At 66.7% G+C, this 15,392-nt stretch overlaps 1 protein-coding gene across 11 annotated transcripts; it reads right to left on the bottom strand.

The window, feature by feature from the left end:
- Positions 1-3,622: 3,622 nt before the first annotated feature.
- LOC111141436 (uridine-cytidine kinase 1 like 1) lies at positions 3,623-15,348 on the bottom strand. Of its 11 annotated transcripts, none has more exons than XM_022493990.1 (16): positions 15,224-15,236; positions 11,933-12,017; positions 9,458-9,648; positions 9,138-9,244; positions 8,854-9,024; positions 8,697-8,768; positions 7,561-7,750; positions 7,413-7,474; positions 5,626-5,645; positions 4,937-5,035; positions 4,774-4,867; positions 4,607-4,669; positions 4,391-4,513; positions 4,161-4,268; positions 3,934-4,090; positions 3,623-3,852 (listed from the first exon to the last, which is right to left on the bottom strand). In XM_022493990.1, the coding sequence occupies exons 2-16, from the start codon at positions 11,935-11,937 to the stop codon at positions 3,773-3,775; spliced, it is 1,542 nt and encodes a 513-aa protein (XP_022349698.1). In that variant the 5' UTR covers positions 11,938-12,017; positions 15,224-15,236; the 3' UTR covers positions 3,623-3,772. The 11 variants fall into 11 exon arrangements, with proteins under 11 accessions (XP_022349698.1, XP_022349697.1, XP_022349691.1 ...); XM_022493989.1 differs by lacking the exon at positions 15,224-15,236 and adding an exon at positions 12,265-12,312; XM_022493983.1 differs by lacking the exons at positions 5,626-5,645; positions 11,933-12,017 and adding an exon at positions 6,726-6,742 and having other exon boundaries at positions 15,224-15,348.
- Positions 15,349-15,392: the final 44 nt, after the last annotated feature.

The raw sequence follows: 15,392 nt of genomic DNA, 5'->3' as shown, positions 1-15,392 counted from the left end.
GGGGCGTCGTCATCCAAGGGACTGAGGGCAGATGCTTGCCGCCCCTGCTCACGGAGGACATGGGCCTTCAGGTCTTCGCTGCTGACCAGAGCTGGGCTAACCCCGGGGGTGCCGCAGGCTGCCCTCAGTGGCTGCGCCGTCCGCGGCCGGGGAGGCCCCTCTCCCCTCCTCGCCTCTTCGCAGGCGTTCCCTGTGGGGTTCTCGCAGCGACACGGAGGTCGCCAAGCCCTCATGCCGGCCATTCCGGGTGGTGGGCGGCGGGACCTCGCTCCTCCCCCTGACCCAGGGCCGCAACGTCTTGTATCCCTGACCTAGGGGACTGTGGGCCAATGGCGGGGTGGGGGTGCGGCTCAATGGCAGTTCCCGGAGATTCCCAAAGTCCTCTACCCCACGGCCAGTCTCGGAACTCTGGGCTCCTGGCGGAGGTCGTGGTCGCCATGTGCGGACGGGGGTCTAGGTGCGCGGCCCCCTCCCTCTCCGCACCGCCCGTGAGGAGCGCGACCTGGGAGCCGCGGGCCACCGCGAGCCTCGCGGGGCAGGAGTTGGGACGCGGGGGGCGTGGCCTCCAGGAGAGGCGGGGGGGGGGCGTTGCCCAGCGCGCGTCTCCCCCTCCCCCGTCACCATTTGAAATCACTTAGGACACGAGCTGGAAGGGGCTTGCAGGGCGCGTCTGGGGACCCAGGGCTCAACCCGGCCACGGTAGCCACCCCACGGGAGACCCACGCACATCCCCGGGGGGCCCCCCCGGGCACCAAAGACCAGCGCCGGCAGGACGCGGGGGGCGGCCCGCTAGGTCTGGAGGGGTCCCCGGCCGGAGCCGGAGGGGAAGGCCCCGGCGGGAAGGACCCTCCAAGTCCCGGACACCGGGCTCTCTCCGGCTTCAGAGGGACCCCTGCTCCTACTCAGACCCTGCTCTGCGCCCCGGTTCCCTCGCCCTCCGTACAACTCCGGGGGTCTCCGAGGCCGCGGTCCCCTCCACCCCTGCGCGCTCGCTCCCACGCGGGCCCCTCGGTCCAGGATGAAGGTGCTCGGCCGGGCCGGGGCGGGGGCGGGGGCGCGGTGGGGGCGGGGACATCCGGGAGGGGCGGGGCCGGCGCTAGCTCCACGCGACCCCGCGCCAGCCCCGGCGGTTCTTGGGCCCCCGCTGGAAGTGGGGTGGTGACCAGAGGAGCCTGAGGACGGGAGCCAGGCCCACCGGCCCGCAGGCGACCCCTGATGCGTCGCTGGAGGTGGGTGCAGCTCAGCCCCAGCCCTTCCTCTGGCCCCGGCATGTGGCGGTCAGAGAGTGGGTCCCTGTGCGCCTCCATGCACAAATTACCCCTTTCCTGCTCTTCTAACCCAAGCCCAGCCCCAGTCCACCCGCTCACCCCTGCCCTGCCCCTTCGCATCTCAGAATCTGCTCAGACCAACCCTCCAGCCCCTCCGGGCTGAGCCTCGAAGTCCCCAGCCTCCCGCCCTCTGGCCCTCTGCTCGGGGTCCATGCTGGAGCACCTGGGGACTAGGAACTCAGGCATCTTCCAGCGTGTGTCCCGACTCCAGGCGGCCCACTGAGGCCCCAGGAGGGGTGGAGTCCTTCCCCTGGCCATACCAGCCCCAGCCCCTACTGACAGCCTGCATGGCCTGCCCCACTTGGCATGACAACCGTATGTCCCCAGCGCCGGGTCTGGGGCCCCATCTCCTGGCAGGGGCGCACCCCAAGCTTCCCTTTCCGCCTTGTGGCAGCCGCTGCTGGGGAAGGGGTAGCACCTCACAGACTGACGAACCTGAGACTGACCCTGGAGACACCATTCTCAGGCTGGCCAGTCCTGGAGGCACTACCCAGGGACGGCAGGCAAAGCCCTCAGCAGGCCGGTGTGTTGTGGGAGCTTCTGGACCAGTGTCTAGGGTGGGCTCCAGGTCTGCACCCCACCCACCTCTTCCCCTACCAGGCCCTGAGGCTATGTCCAGGTTGTAGCTCTGTCTTCCCAGCTCCCCTCAACTGCTCCCCCAGGTGCCTGCCCCACCCCTCCCCCAACCCCCAGCGAGTAGCCAGAGTTCCCCAGGGATGGGCTTGTCCACCCCTGGAGGGCCACGCCTAAGCCTTCTCCCCATGCTGCAGTCCCTTGATGTGTCCAGTAAGCTGTGTTGGGTGTCCCCGGGGGAGTCTTGAATCTTGCTTCCGGCCCTGTCTCTGGGACTAAGAGGCTCCCAGGGGCCAGAGGAATTGCCCCTCCTTTCATAGGCATCTGGAAGACCCTCTCCCAGCGCTGTTTGGAGAGTGACCCACTTCTGCCACCGCCGCAGGGGCCTAGCAGGAAATGGGCTCAACAGGTCCCCTAGCCCGTGACCTAGCCTCCCCCAGTTGCCTCAGATGAGCGGCCCAGAGCCTGAGGGGGCAGGTCCTCTGATTCAGGCTTCCTGCCTCCCCATTCTGCCCTGGCCCCCCGTGTTGTCCTCCCCCAGAGGTAGTGGCTGAGTTGGGGGAGGGCCTCTGTGCCACAGCACGTGAGACCTGTGCCTGGTGCTTGTTCATGCACGTGCATCTGTGGGTTTGGGTTATTCTTAGGGAGCTGGTCGGCCCCTGGCTAGACTCTGGGGAGGTCCCCAAGGCATGATCCAGACGCCCCCCCCACCCCCTGCCGCTCCTCAGTAACTGTTCCTTATCTGGAAGACTTGGCTTGACAGGAAGCCATCTTCCCAGCCTCAGGGTCCCAGCACCCCTCCTAAGCCGGTCAGGCCAGGCTCCCAGCACATAGCACCAGGACAGAGGGAGCGGGGGTTCTGGAATGTGGCGGAGGGGTCCACTCACCAGCTGCGGCAGAAGCTCCTCCCGCTGACCTCTGGGCCTTGTGTGGGTGGATTCTCTGCCCCCGGCGTCTGGCCTCCCCTTGGACAAGCCTCCTGCCTATGTCTGCCTGCCCTTGGCCTGGCCCCCACCCGGTGACTTCCTGTCCCCGCCCCCACAAGCTTGTCCATGACATGGCCTTTGTTGGGGTGTGGGGGCGTGCAAGGAGACCAGAAGGGCGGGAAAGAGGCAAGACCCAGGTCTGGACGACAGAGGGGTAGGGAGGCTGACTGCCCACTCCCAGCAGCCCGGAGGTCTGCACCATGCACAAACCCCCACCCCGCGGCAGATCTGCCACAGACAGGCTGTCTGGGGGGAGCTGCAGAAGCAACGAAGGCAGAGCTGGAGGTGGGTTTCTGGCCCTGAACGGTACGGCTGGCCCGCGGACACTGTGTGGCCATCTCCCCTGCAAGTGAGGCTCCTGCCAGCAGCAGGGACCAACGTGCCACTCCCTCCTACAGCCGCCCACATGCTGATGTCCGCTGGGCTCCCGTACTGTGCAAACTCGCGGTGGGGGCGGGGGTGGTGGGGGGCTGCAGAGGGGCCCATCTAGCAGAACCAGGAGCTGTGGGCCCCAGCTCTATCCCCCTAAATACTGACACTGAGCCCAGACTGTAGGGAAAGCCCAGTGCGGGAGCAGGAACACAAGTTCTACGCCGGGTAAGGAGAGGTTCTGAACGGGCTCAATTCCCTCCCTCCCCGTGGTGGGCCTGCAGCCTGGGCGCTGGGGCTACTCCGCGAGCCCAGGTCTCAGGCAGGACAGCACCCGAGTGCCCCCAGCTAACCAGGCACAGCTTCCTTTTCCCAAACTTTATTTTATAAAATGTAGAGAGTAAGTAACAGCGGTAACATCCTTCTTAATTAAAATAATTTAGGACATCCCTACACACAGGGCCCTGAGGCAGAAGAGCCCCGGTGGTGGCAAGGCAGGAAGGCTCAGGCGGGCAGCTAGCTCGCGGAGGCCACTTCCTCTTCATCACTGCCATCGGGCGCCGCGTCCGTCCCAAAGTAGCGGTCACCGAAGTTACCTGGGGAAAGGAGACCCTTGTGGTGGGGACTCAGGCCCAGCAGGCCGTCAGGCACCACTGCTCAGCCCCAGGCAGCCTCACCGATGCCAGGGATGATGCGGAAAAGGTCGTTGACGCGCTTGTCCACCGCCGTGGTGATGATCCTCACTCGTGGGAACGCGTAGGCCACTGAGTGGACACCCATCTCTGCCATGAGCAGCGACAGCAGGAAGATCTTGTCCTCCGGAACGTCATGGTCCTGCGCCCGAAGGGGCCGGTCAATGCCGACCCAGGCCTGCCCCCCACCCCGCGGCCCCGCGGCCACTCACCAGGAGCACGCGCACCGCCATCATGGCCGCTGCGCCCGTGGACACGGTGCAGTCCGTCAGGATCACGTGGTCGTCGCTGATGTCCTTGGGCAGCCGCAGGTAGTGGAGCTGTGGGGCGCCGAGTCAGAGCCGGCCCAAACCTGGGGCTGCCCCCTTCCTCGCCCCTCGGTCCTCCCCGGGGCCCCTCGGGCCCCCCAGGCTCCCCGAGGCCCCGCAGCCCCGCCCCGCACCTCCGGCTCCCCGGTGAGTTGGTTGGTCTGGATGAGGATGGTCCCTATGCGCACGTCTTTGCACACGGCCCGCAGCGCCGGCTCCATGGTCTCGCCCGCACGCAGGATGGACACGCCAGTGATCTGGGGGCCCGCACGTGGGGGGAGCTGAGCTGGCCGGACCGCCCGCCTCCCCGGCCGCCCCACCCCGTCCCTGGGCTGCGGCCCAGCGGGTACCTGCTTCCCCGCGTAGCACTTGCCCGCGTAGTCCTGCCCCTGCGGGGTCTGCACGACGCAGTCCTGCGCAGAGGGCGTGGGGGTACTGCTGAGCGCGGGGAGCCGCCGCCTCCCTCCCCCCCGCCTTTCCCCCGCCCAGGACCCCCGCCCCACAGCCCGCTCCGCACCTGGAAGGGCAGGAAGGAGAGCGCGTGCTCAATGAGCAGCCGCATCAGCCGCTTGGAGTAGAAGATGAACTCGTCGCGGCTGGTCTCCTTGTCCCTGCGGAACGCGTGGGTTAAGCGGGGGCGCGGGCCGCCGGGGCCCCCTCGCCTCGCACGGGGCCCTCACCTGATGATGGTGTGCATGCCCCGCACCTGCGGCGTGCTCTTGAGGACACTCAGCGTCTGGGGCAGGGGGTGGCACTGGTGCGCCGAGGCCAGCGCGGCCCTGGGAACGCAAATTGGTTGGGGACTCAAGAAGGGGTGTCGCCTCCCAGAGCCCCGTCCTCCCACCCCGGACACTGTGTGTGGGGGCGGGGCGCACGTGATGGGGACAGTGAGGTGTGCAGGTGGGGGCCGCCGCCTCCCTGTGGCTGCTCTGGAGGGCGGGCCCCAACCCGAGTACCCCCGCCAGGCGAAGGCCGAGCAGAGCGGCTGACCGTCAGGGAAAGCGAGGGGCTGCGCTGCGAGCCTCCCCTCCCAGCCCAGAGCCCCTCCTGCGCTTGCTCGGAGAAAGCCAAAGGGGACCAGGCAGCGGGAGCGCGAAGGAACCCCAGCCTCCACGATGGGCGGCTGGTCCTCAACCCCAGAACTTGTCTCTCGGGAACAGCTGAGCTGCGGGGCCAAGCCTCGTCCTGACCCTTCCCCTCCAGGGGATGCATGGCCCCTTCACAGGAGACGCGGGCAGATCCGGCCCCCTCCGGGGTGGAGCGGGCGGGGCGGGGCGGAGGGGGCGGGGCAGGGGCGAGCGGGAGCAGCACCCCCCGCCCCCCAGCGCACACAGCACAGCAGCACAACCAGCGCGCACTCTGTCCTCACATATCCCAGCGCAGCTTCCTCTGCTCGCCAGGTGAAGTGTGTTCAGGGAGGGAACAGGGCAGGAAACCCAAGGGTTTACAAAGAGGAGGAAAAGAACAAAGAGAAAAAGACCGTTTAGGAAGGGAGCGAGGCCCCGGGGCCACCAGCTGGCCTGAGAGCGAGAAGAGGCAGGTGGCAGGGTGACAGGGAAACCCGGGAGGCTTTGCCCACACCCCGCTGCCGTGCCCCACTTCCCGCCCACCAGTCCCACTTCCTGGGCTGGCCAGACCGTGGACAAGAGCCCGCCGCATTTAGGTGTTTTTTTCAAGTTTGCCACCCTGGAAACTTGACGCTCACGACAAAGGCTTCCCAGGGGGCCTGGCAGGGCGAGCCCCGCAGGTGCCTCAGTCTGGATGAAAGCCCAGCGGTGACTCATGCGAGGGCAGCACGCTCCAGGGGCCGTTCCCAATGCACCCGCTCCAGGGCTCTCAAGCATGAACGGGGCTCTCCTGGTGCTCCCCGATTCCACAGAAAGCCCAGGCTAAAGGCAGGTCACTAGTGCGGGGCACTCTGTGAGGTGGGCGCTCCATCCTCTCTCTCCTGGGGCATCCAGAGCTCCCCCCTGGCTCTCAGGGCCAGCGTGGTAAGGGGGTCGGGGGCTGGGGCCTCACCATCTGGGGGCATCCAGACTGGAGCCTAAGATCAGGCAGAGGACCCTCTGACTGCTGAGGGACATGCCTGTGAGCACTAACCTGGGGGGGCCCAGCAGCGCTGGCTCGGGACAGCGGTGCCCTCTGGCGGCAGACCCCATGCAACCAGCCCCCCATGTGGGGGACAGGCCTCCAGAGAGGTCTGACCAGCATAGGGTCAGGGCACTGTGTGAGCCGGGGCAAGTGCCTTAACCTCTCTGTGCCTTTGTTTCCTCAGCTACCAGCAAAGACAGACAAAAGTAGGGTGGGGGCCACCAAGCCATCCTTTCTCTGCCTAGGGCAGGGCTGCCCCCGGGAATGGGCGTGACACCAGAGGACCCTCCCACCTGCCCAGGTGACACCCCAAATTCCGAGCTGCCTGTGGATGCTGGAAGTGCCTCCGGCTGTGCAGACGGGTTTGGGAAGTCTTACCTGACACTGAGCTCACGCTGTGGCAGCAACACAGGGAGACACAAGGGAATGGGGGGGGCGTGTCAGTGGCGGCTCCCCTCGCAGTCACCGGACAGCACAGCCCGTTGCCACTGTGCGCCTCGACCCGCCAGGCCCACCCACCCGGGAAAGGACCTGCCTCAGTCCCCAGGGACAGTCCTGGGTAGCCGCCCGCCACAGGAGGGTGCCCGCTCCTATGGCCCGTAGCCTGGGCACCCTCTGGACTGGGCATGACGAGCCTGGGCTCCTGGGGCCCCGCTCCTCAGGCCTCCAGCACCCCCTTATGAAGCCAAGGGGCAGGACCCTTGGCAAGCCCAGGGCACGTAACTTCAGCTTGGGGCAACCCTCCTGGAGCGCCCTGGATGTGGAACTCAGTGCTAAAACCCCAAAGTCCCCTGAAGCTTTGGGAGGGACAGGAGCGCACCCTTCCACTCAAGGCCCAGCTCAGGTCAGGGGGCCCAGAAGGCACCCCACGCGGTCTCTGGCCCACACAGAGGGCTGGGGCTGAGCGAGCAGGCCTGGGGCACCGGACGCCGGAACAGGGCAGAGGACAATGGACACACAGGGGCAGGAGGGCAGACGGCTGTGAGAGCGGCAGCAGGGGAGTCGGGGAGCAGGGAGAGGGGCTTGGGGGCTGCAGGGCCCGAGGGCCTGGCCCGGCGGGCTCACCTCCTCCAGCTGGCTGTGCATGTGCTGCACAATCAAGTCGATGGCCACCGTGTTCCCACTCCCTGGGACAGGACGGGCAAGGAGGGTCAGGCAGGGGACCGAGACCCCTCCCGCCCACACTCCAACGCAGGCAGGTGCGCAGGCTCACCCCAGGGCACCACGATGTCGGCCACGCGCATCGTGGGCTGGATGTACTGGTCGAAGGCGGGTTTGACAAACTTGTTGTACTGCTTGATGACGCCCTCGATGTCCCGGCCACGCTCACTGATGTCCCGGCGCAGCCGGCGCACCAGACGGATGTCGGAGTCTGTGTCCACAAAGATCTTCATGTCCAGGAGCTGGACAGGGACGGCGAGGTGCTGAGCGGAGCGTGGCGCCCACCCGGGACCAGGCCAGGGGCAGCTTGCGGGGCCGGCCGGCAGTGTGCACGGGTGTGCGGAGCGCGGTGGGGGCGGGCCACTGTCCACCGGGCTTCAGTCAAGGGCACTGGACGGACCCTGGCTGCACAAGCGGGATGGAGCCAGCCGCATTTCTGTGGGGTGCCGGCTGTCCACATGCCCTTGCACGTGCCAGGGCCCAGGGACTTGTCCCCTCCCCGCCTCCCCCACCATAGCGCTTGGGCTTGGAGAGTTGCTTGGTAGTCAACAAGGTTCCGAGCCTGAGCCCAAACTTACTGGCCTCAGAACTACAAGGAACAAGGACCAAAGCACAGGCCTCCCTCCTGGTTCTCAGTGGGGGTGGCAGAGGCTGCCACCCACCGCAGGGCCTGGCGGGAAGGATGCCGCTGTGTGTGCCTCTCAGGGGTCCGAAGGCACAGACACAGGAGGCTGCCTCCATCCCAGGCAAGAGCACACACGTGCACGCCAATGTGGACCAGCACCCACTGTGCCAAGGTCACTCTGACCTCAGCAACTGCATGGGCCCGAGAGCCACCGAGGAGCCTCACACAAGAGGGTGAGTGAGCATGAGAAGAGGTCGAGGCACTGGCCCACGGCTGTGCACCCACAGCTGAGAGTGAGCCCTCCGCAGGCCGCCAACCCCACCAAGGGCATTTCACTGTCTGTGGGAGCGGTGGGTCTGTTCCACCCAGTGTCACCGACCCACTCTCCCAAGAGCAGCTGTTCCCCACCCAACACACAGTGACTGCACCACCGGGATGGGACAGAGCAAGCGGCTTGGCCTGCTAGGAGGAGGCAAATTTAGGATCAGAACCACAGAGAAGCAGGGAGCTGAGCAGGGACGGACATTCCCAGCAAGACCATGAGCCTTGAGCCCCGTCCTCACCTCCAGCAACGCCTTGTCAGCAAAGGCCATGATGCCCTCGAAGATAATCACGTTTGCACCGTACAGTGTTTTCTGCAAAGGGATCGTGCAGCCGGTCGCCCGCTGTGCCTGCCGTGCTCCCAGGCGGGCACGCACAGCCCCAGCCCTTGAGGCCTACCCAGTCCTTCTTCCGGCTGTGGGTGGTGAAGTCGTAGACGGGCACCTTGACACTCTTGCCCTGCTTCAGCTTCTTGAGGGTGGACACGATGAGGTCAAAGTCAAAGGCGTCTGGATGGTCGAAGTTGAAGTTGTTGTGGGCGGCCTGTTCCTGCTGCTGTGTGGTCAGCACCTGTGGCAGGAGGGATCAGGGGCTCCATGCGCCTCTCCACACCATGCCAGAGACCGGGGCGGTGCCTCCAGGCCCTCCGGGGCGTGGCCCGCACTCACAGGCACGCCCCTCACCTTGTAGAAGGAGTCCATGGACAGCAAGACCACCCAGGGCACGTCGAGGGCCTCAATGATCATCCTGGCCACAGTTGTCTTCCCGGAGGCGCTGCCACCTCCCAGGCCTGCGGAAAGGGGCAGAGTGACCCTGAGCAAGAGCAGCAGGGCCAGCCCCTAGCCTGGCTCCAGGGGTGCCCCCCCACACCTACACTCTGCCTGCAGCATCCCCAACCCCCCCGCTCCTCCCCTGCTCTCCACGACGGCGCCCAGGGGACCCGAGGCAGCTCAGGTCAGCAGCACCGCGCCCGGGCACTCGGTGCAGGCCCCGCCTTGCTCACCAATGGCAAAGGCCTCCTTGGACTGTGTGCCGTGCTCGTTGTACCAGGGCGGCCGGCCGGCTGTGTAGATGGTGCGCTTGCTGGTGCGCAGCAGGGGCGGCTCCGACTTGCACTGGCTGGTGGTGCGCTTCCGGGGTGAGCGCCTGCTGCCCACGGGCGGGAGGAGCCTGTCCAAGGATTCCGCGCTACTGCTGCAGAGGAGAGGACATGCCTGCCTCTGCCCCAGGGCCAGCCACGCTGCCATCCCCCGGGGCCCATCCCTGACGCAGGCACTCGGGCACGGTCAAGTAGGGCGGCCTCCATGGGGTGGGGGGGTTGCGAAGGAAAGCCACCTGCAGCCCATCCCCGGGGCTCCTGGCCTGGGCAGGTCACTGTCCACACACGTTCAGAGGGACAGCAAATGGCATTAGGGGAAATGAGGGCCATCCGGGGCCTGGCCCCTCAGAGGACGAGGGGCACAGCAGGGCCAGTCAGGACCCCGTCGAGGACTGTGTTCCCTCCCACAACACTCTCCGGAAGACCCAACCCCTGCCACCCTGCGGGGCGCACAGGGAGAGGCTCCCGGACAGACTGCTGACAGGAGAGCCGAGCGGGCTGGTGGAGGCCATGGGTGCAGGAGAGCGAGCCTGGGCTGGGAGACCCACAGAGCAGCCCCCGCTTCCTGCTGTCCGCACCCTGCAGACCAAGAAGGCACAAGTGTCCAGGAGCCGCGACCAGAAAACCCCACCTGGCAGAGGCACTGGCAGCATCTGGGCCCTGCTCCTGTCTGCGCCGTGCCCCTCGTGCCCAGTGACAGGCTGACGTCCACGTCAGTTCACAAGGGGCACGGTGTGACCGCTGGCCCAACGCCCCAGTCCCAACAGGGACAGCTCTGGGGAGGCTGAGTCTGGCCGAGCAGCCCAGTGGGGAGCGAGCATCTGCCAGACGCCCGCTTCAGTGTGTGCTGACGGGCCTGGTCACGAAAGCCTGCTGCGGAGATGGCCGCGGCCGGTACACGCTGGAGACAAGGCACTCGTGGCCCCCGCACAAGAGAGGGGCTGGGCTGGCCCAAGCGTCCCCTCGCGGACCCGCTCCGCAGGCTTCAGAGCTCGCAGGCTCCCCTGCACACACCTTCGTGTGAGTGTGCGAGCAGGACGGGACACACAGAAAAAGACACCAACACGACCGCCACGCGACGAGGATTTGGGATCCTGCCACCTTGAATGTCTTATACGCACACACCAAGCCCAAGACACCCAGCAGTGCGAGGCCACAGGGGCCAGGATCCCGCCCACGAGGCGGTATCAGCCAGCCGAGGGCCATGGGAGGGTCTTCCTGCATCTGGAGGGGCCCGGGCATCTCCACCTCGGGAACGCTGATGTTCCCGCTGCACAGACCTCCCAGAGTCCCAGATGTTTCTGAGGGCGAGGAGGACGGTGTGCCTGTGTGTCGGGGGGTAGGAGGCAGTGGAAGGAATTTGTTAAAGCTGAAGGTGGGACAGGTCACAGCAGCAGCACCTGAGACACTGGAGGACAACTGCAACTAGTCCAGCAGTACGACACCAGGCATCACGGGACAGAGCCACGGGGCACCATCCCGGGGGACAGACGACACAGGGCTGTCGTGGCTCCGTGTTGTCAGGACAGCAACAGACGTAATTAGCCAGTCTGCGTGCTCGGGGTCACCTGTGCAGCTCTGGGGTCAGGCACTGCCACCCAGCAGTGTGGGGGGGACTCTGCCCAGCATGGAGCCGCCCCAGGGGTGCCCCCACATTCCTGCTCAGTTAAGCCGGAGATGAACGGAGATGAACACGGCAGGGGTGGGGGCAGGAGGGAACGCGCAGGGGCGTCTCCAGGCACTGGAAACACTCCTCTAACGACACAGGGCCTGCAGGCCTCAGGGCTCCCCAAGGCACTGTCCTCCCAACAGTGACAGGAGAGCTCCACGGTGGCCCTGGAGGTGATGGGGGGCAGAAAACGAAGTCCAGCCCCCCGCCCCCCTCCCCTGTGCCTTCTGGGAGAAAACTCTAATGTGGAAAACCTGGCTTGCAAAGGAGGAGGGCCTCAGCGCTCACAAGTCCCTCACAGTCGGGCCGGCCGGCCGCGCAGTCTGCCATGGGCCCTGCTCCCATCCCCTGCTTCTCACCCCAGGGCAGTGGCCAGGCCTCTCCAACAGGAAACTCTGAATCCTTATTTGTGAGTGTTGCTTGTCCTACTGAGGTAATGACGGCCACGACCACTGACGACTTCTGAGGCTCCTGCTGCCAACAGCCCGGGGCAGACACTGTCCCCGGGAAGAGAGCCCATGCGCCAGGAAGAGCACAAAGTAGGCCAGAGCGAGCTTTGCCAGAAACCCGCCCCATCTGGGGCGTGGGATGGGTCTGAAGGTATCAGGCTGGGTATGCAGCCAAGCCCAGCTCCACTGCCTTTTCCAAAGCCCCGTCTCTCTCTGGGAACGAGGGAGGAAGCCTCGCTGTCACCTCAGAGCAAGACTCACCCCATTTTCTCAGCGACACGACCTTGGAAATGGGAATGTCGCACCCAAGATCTCCTTTCCCAATCCACAGATGGACGACGTGCGTCTGGTTACGGTGACAAAAGGTAATTTCAAACCAAAGGATTACGAGCCACAACGGACAGAGACTCACCTGTAACAGACAGCCCCAAGCAAAATGAGCCCCTCCCTAGGGCCCAGCCCAGCCCTCCAGAGCGCCCACCCGGCCTGTCTCCTCCTGTCGATTAGACACGTGACGCACGGGCTGCGAGCGGCCAGGACACAGCAGAGGAAGCTTCGCCACAGCCACGGGAGACCACACACCTGCCACTCACCTGCCTTCTGCTCCAAGGGCCCAGCACCCCGAGATCCTGATGCCAGGGTAAGCTGGGGGGCTGCTCATGTCTGGGTCACGGGACAGCAGACAGCAGGGTGATGCCAGGTGTGTACAGGAACACCTCCACTGTGTCCCTCAGACCCACAGGAGCCCCCCAGGACAGCTCAGGGGCCACCTGAACTGCCCCCCCATGGGTGGGCAGGCGGCACGGCAGATGAGGAGCTAGGGTACGGGCTGCAACCGCCACCTCAGAGGCTGAGGCCACAGGCATTAAGAGGCTCACCCGGCTGGGGGCTGGGAGCTCTCCTGGTATTAATAGCACTGACCCTGCTGGAAAGAACACGGCCGTGGGGCCCTGGCCGAGCTCAGGCCAGCCCTGGGTGTGAACTGCCCCTCCTGTGCGCCTGCGGGTATACTGCTGGCCCAGGCTTGCTGGGGACCGCGGTGCACCTCCCCCAGAACACCGGGGAAAGACTCTCCAGACCCCAGGCCGGCTTGGGACTGTAGAAGCAACCCCCTCCCACCACCCTCAGCGCAACGGGGAAACCCTCTCCCAGCCAAGCCTTGCGGACTGTCAGGGCTGAGCCCTGCGTCACACCCTCGGTCCCAAGGTCCCTTCTAGAGGCAGAAACACACCTGAAACTCTAGCAGCCCTCCCCGCCCCTCCCCTCCAGGGGCAGGCTCCAGCCGGTCCCCAAGGCCACGTGGAGCTCAGCGTTCAGCCCGGGGACACAGCCAGTCTCCAGCCGGGCAGCCGGAGGCAGAATGGGTTCAGCTTGCGGATGTAGGCTTCAGCCAAAGCGTCTTTACTGCCGTGTGCAAAGGGGCCTGCGTCCCTAAGTCCCTGCCCTCCTTTCCAGCTTTCCTCCTAACAACACGGAGGCTCAGGGAAGAGAAAATTCCATGTGGGGTTCGCACACCCAAAGAGGGGCCACTCCTGGAAGCTGCCTCAGGAGCAGCCTCTCCCGGCCGCCCAGGTAAGAAGGGTGAGTCTGCCTCCCTGCCCAGAGGCGCTTGGAACAGGACAGAACTCTCCACCTTTGCCCACAAGACACAAGGGCAGGGGCCGGCCCCCACTTCGGAGGTGGGAGCTGTCCCGGGCAGGGCTGCAGAGTTGGCCACTGGTGCCCGACGCCCTGCCCGGCTTTAGGGAAGTTTGCTGGATGAGTGAAAACGAGGCCAGAGGGAGGAGGGAGGCGCTGATCCACTGGGCCCCGGCCCCGGGAACCCCAGACTAGCTCAGGGACAGAGAGTATCAGGGCTTTCTCAGGGCAGATGAAAAACTTGGGGGGCTGAAACAGGCTCCAGAGACTTGCACGGCCCCTCCCCCACCACCCTGGAAACCTGCCTGCAGAAACAGCTTGATCCTGCGTTTTGGATGGGTCCAGTCGGCCTCCCTCCACTCCCACAGCTTCAGACCCATCTCCACCTGGACTGCACCAGGAGACTGCCTGAGGGGCTCACCACCCTCACCAAAATGCTCACTTATCTACCAGCATGTCCAGTGCTAAGGTGTCCGAGGTCCCTGACCCTCTGGAGGAGCAAACAGACAAAACACAACGGCAAGGCGGACAGACCACACGGATGCAGCCGCCATCGTGTGCACGGAGAAGCTGGAACGATGGTCAGGGGCACGGGCACATACACCCGGATGCCGACCGGACCAGCTCTGGGGCCCGCGGGGGGCGCGCGGGGCCTGTGGGGCAGAGCTCAGGATACCAGCACTGGGGAATAACCGTGACGCCCAGAGGCAGTGCCAGGACAGAACCCCTCGGGCCTCTGGAGAAGCACGCCAGAGTCTACACGTGCCGCTGCTGGGCCCTGGCTCCCTTCCTCCGACCTCTGGCTCTCTGGGCACCATGAGGGGCACCTGTGCCCACTACCTGGCTCCGCACACGGGGCGGGGCCCCGACAGCAGCGGCCACCAGCCCATGTCTTCAGGGAGTGCTTCTCTCAAGAGCGCCTCCGGCCTTGCCCTCTCCCATCTCGGGCTAACTCAGACTCTCCGAGCCGCTCAGAACCGCTCAGGTCTGCGAGACTCAGCCACCCCGTGCCACCATCTAGTCGCTCTTCGCTGGGAAGGTGTGCACCTCCTCTGGGCGGCTCCTGGAGAACGGCCAGTGCAGCGACCCCTCGCCTCGGTCCTCTCCCTGCCGACACAGCGGCCCCCCGGCCCCCAGACCATCCTGGAGGAGCCCAGGCACGCAGCATTTCTGCCTCGGAGAGCTCCTCCAGTCCCCGGCGGCGGGAAGCCTGCGGTGGAACCACCGCTCCCTCGGAGCCCCCACCCTGTGGCTGTCGCCAAGCCTTCCTCCAGGGGCAGTTCCCACCCAGAAGGAAGGAGCCAGCCCTCAAGGCTGGGGGGCTGCCCCTGCTGCTGGGCCAGGCCGCGGCAGCACGGAGCACGAGCCCGCTTCCTCCGGGCCTCTTCCACCTCCCCGGCTGGGGTGACGGCCGGGGTGACGGGCGGCTCCGGCCCCGCTCCGCCCTCCCACTCCAGGCTCGTGCAGAGCCTCCACCGAGCCTCGAGGCGCCGCCCCACGGGGTGGGGGGCAGGCCGAAGGCACCCCGGATTCGCCAGCCCTGGGCTCGGGCCTGGGGCAGAGCGGAGGCAGGGCCTGTCCCCCTCGGAGCGTCAGGTCACGCTCCCGCCCCTCGGGACCGACACCGCAGGCGATCTCCGGAGAAGCCGCTCTATCCGCAGGCCTGACCGCGAGCGCGAGCCCCCGGGGCGCGGCGGTGCACGCTCGGTGTCACCGCCCGGCCGGGCCCCCGGGGACCCTCCCACCGCGGGCGCCCGCCGCCCTCGCGCGCCCAGACCCCCGCCGGCCGCGGCCGCCCCTGCCCGCCAGCCAGCGCCCCACGGCCCCACTGCGGCTCGCCGCGCCTCCCCCGCCCGCGGCGGACGCGAGGGGGCGTGCGCGGCCCCCAGCCCGAGCTCGGCGCGCCGCGCCTACCAGTCCTCGCACGCGGTCTCGCTCCTCTCCGGCGGCCGGTCAGGCCCGTCTCCGGCCGCAGCGGGCGCTGGAGGCAAGCGGGGCGCGTCGGCAGAGACCGGGGGCGCCGCCATGGAGCTCGGAGGCCTTGCCGCAGGCTGCCGGCCGCACTGGCCTTCGGGAGTCGTAG

Source organism: Enhydra lutris, unplaced genomic scaffold (assembly GCF_002288905.1).
Source record: "Enhydra lutris kenyoni isolate GAN:26980312 unplaced genomic scaffold, ASM228890v2 scaffoldscaffold6, whole genome shotgun sequence".
Taxonomy (NCBI): domain Eukaryota; kingdom Metazoa; phylum Chordata; class Mammalia; order Carnivora; family Mustelidae; genus Enhydra; species Enhydra lutris.
Note: the sequence above shows the minus strand (reverse complement) of the source record. Positions and strands in the feature narration are given on the sequence as shown.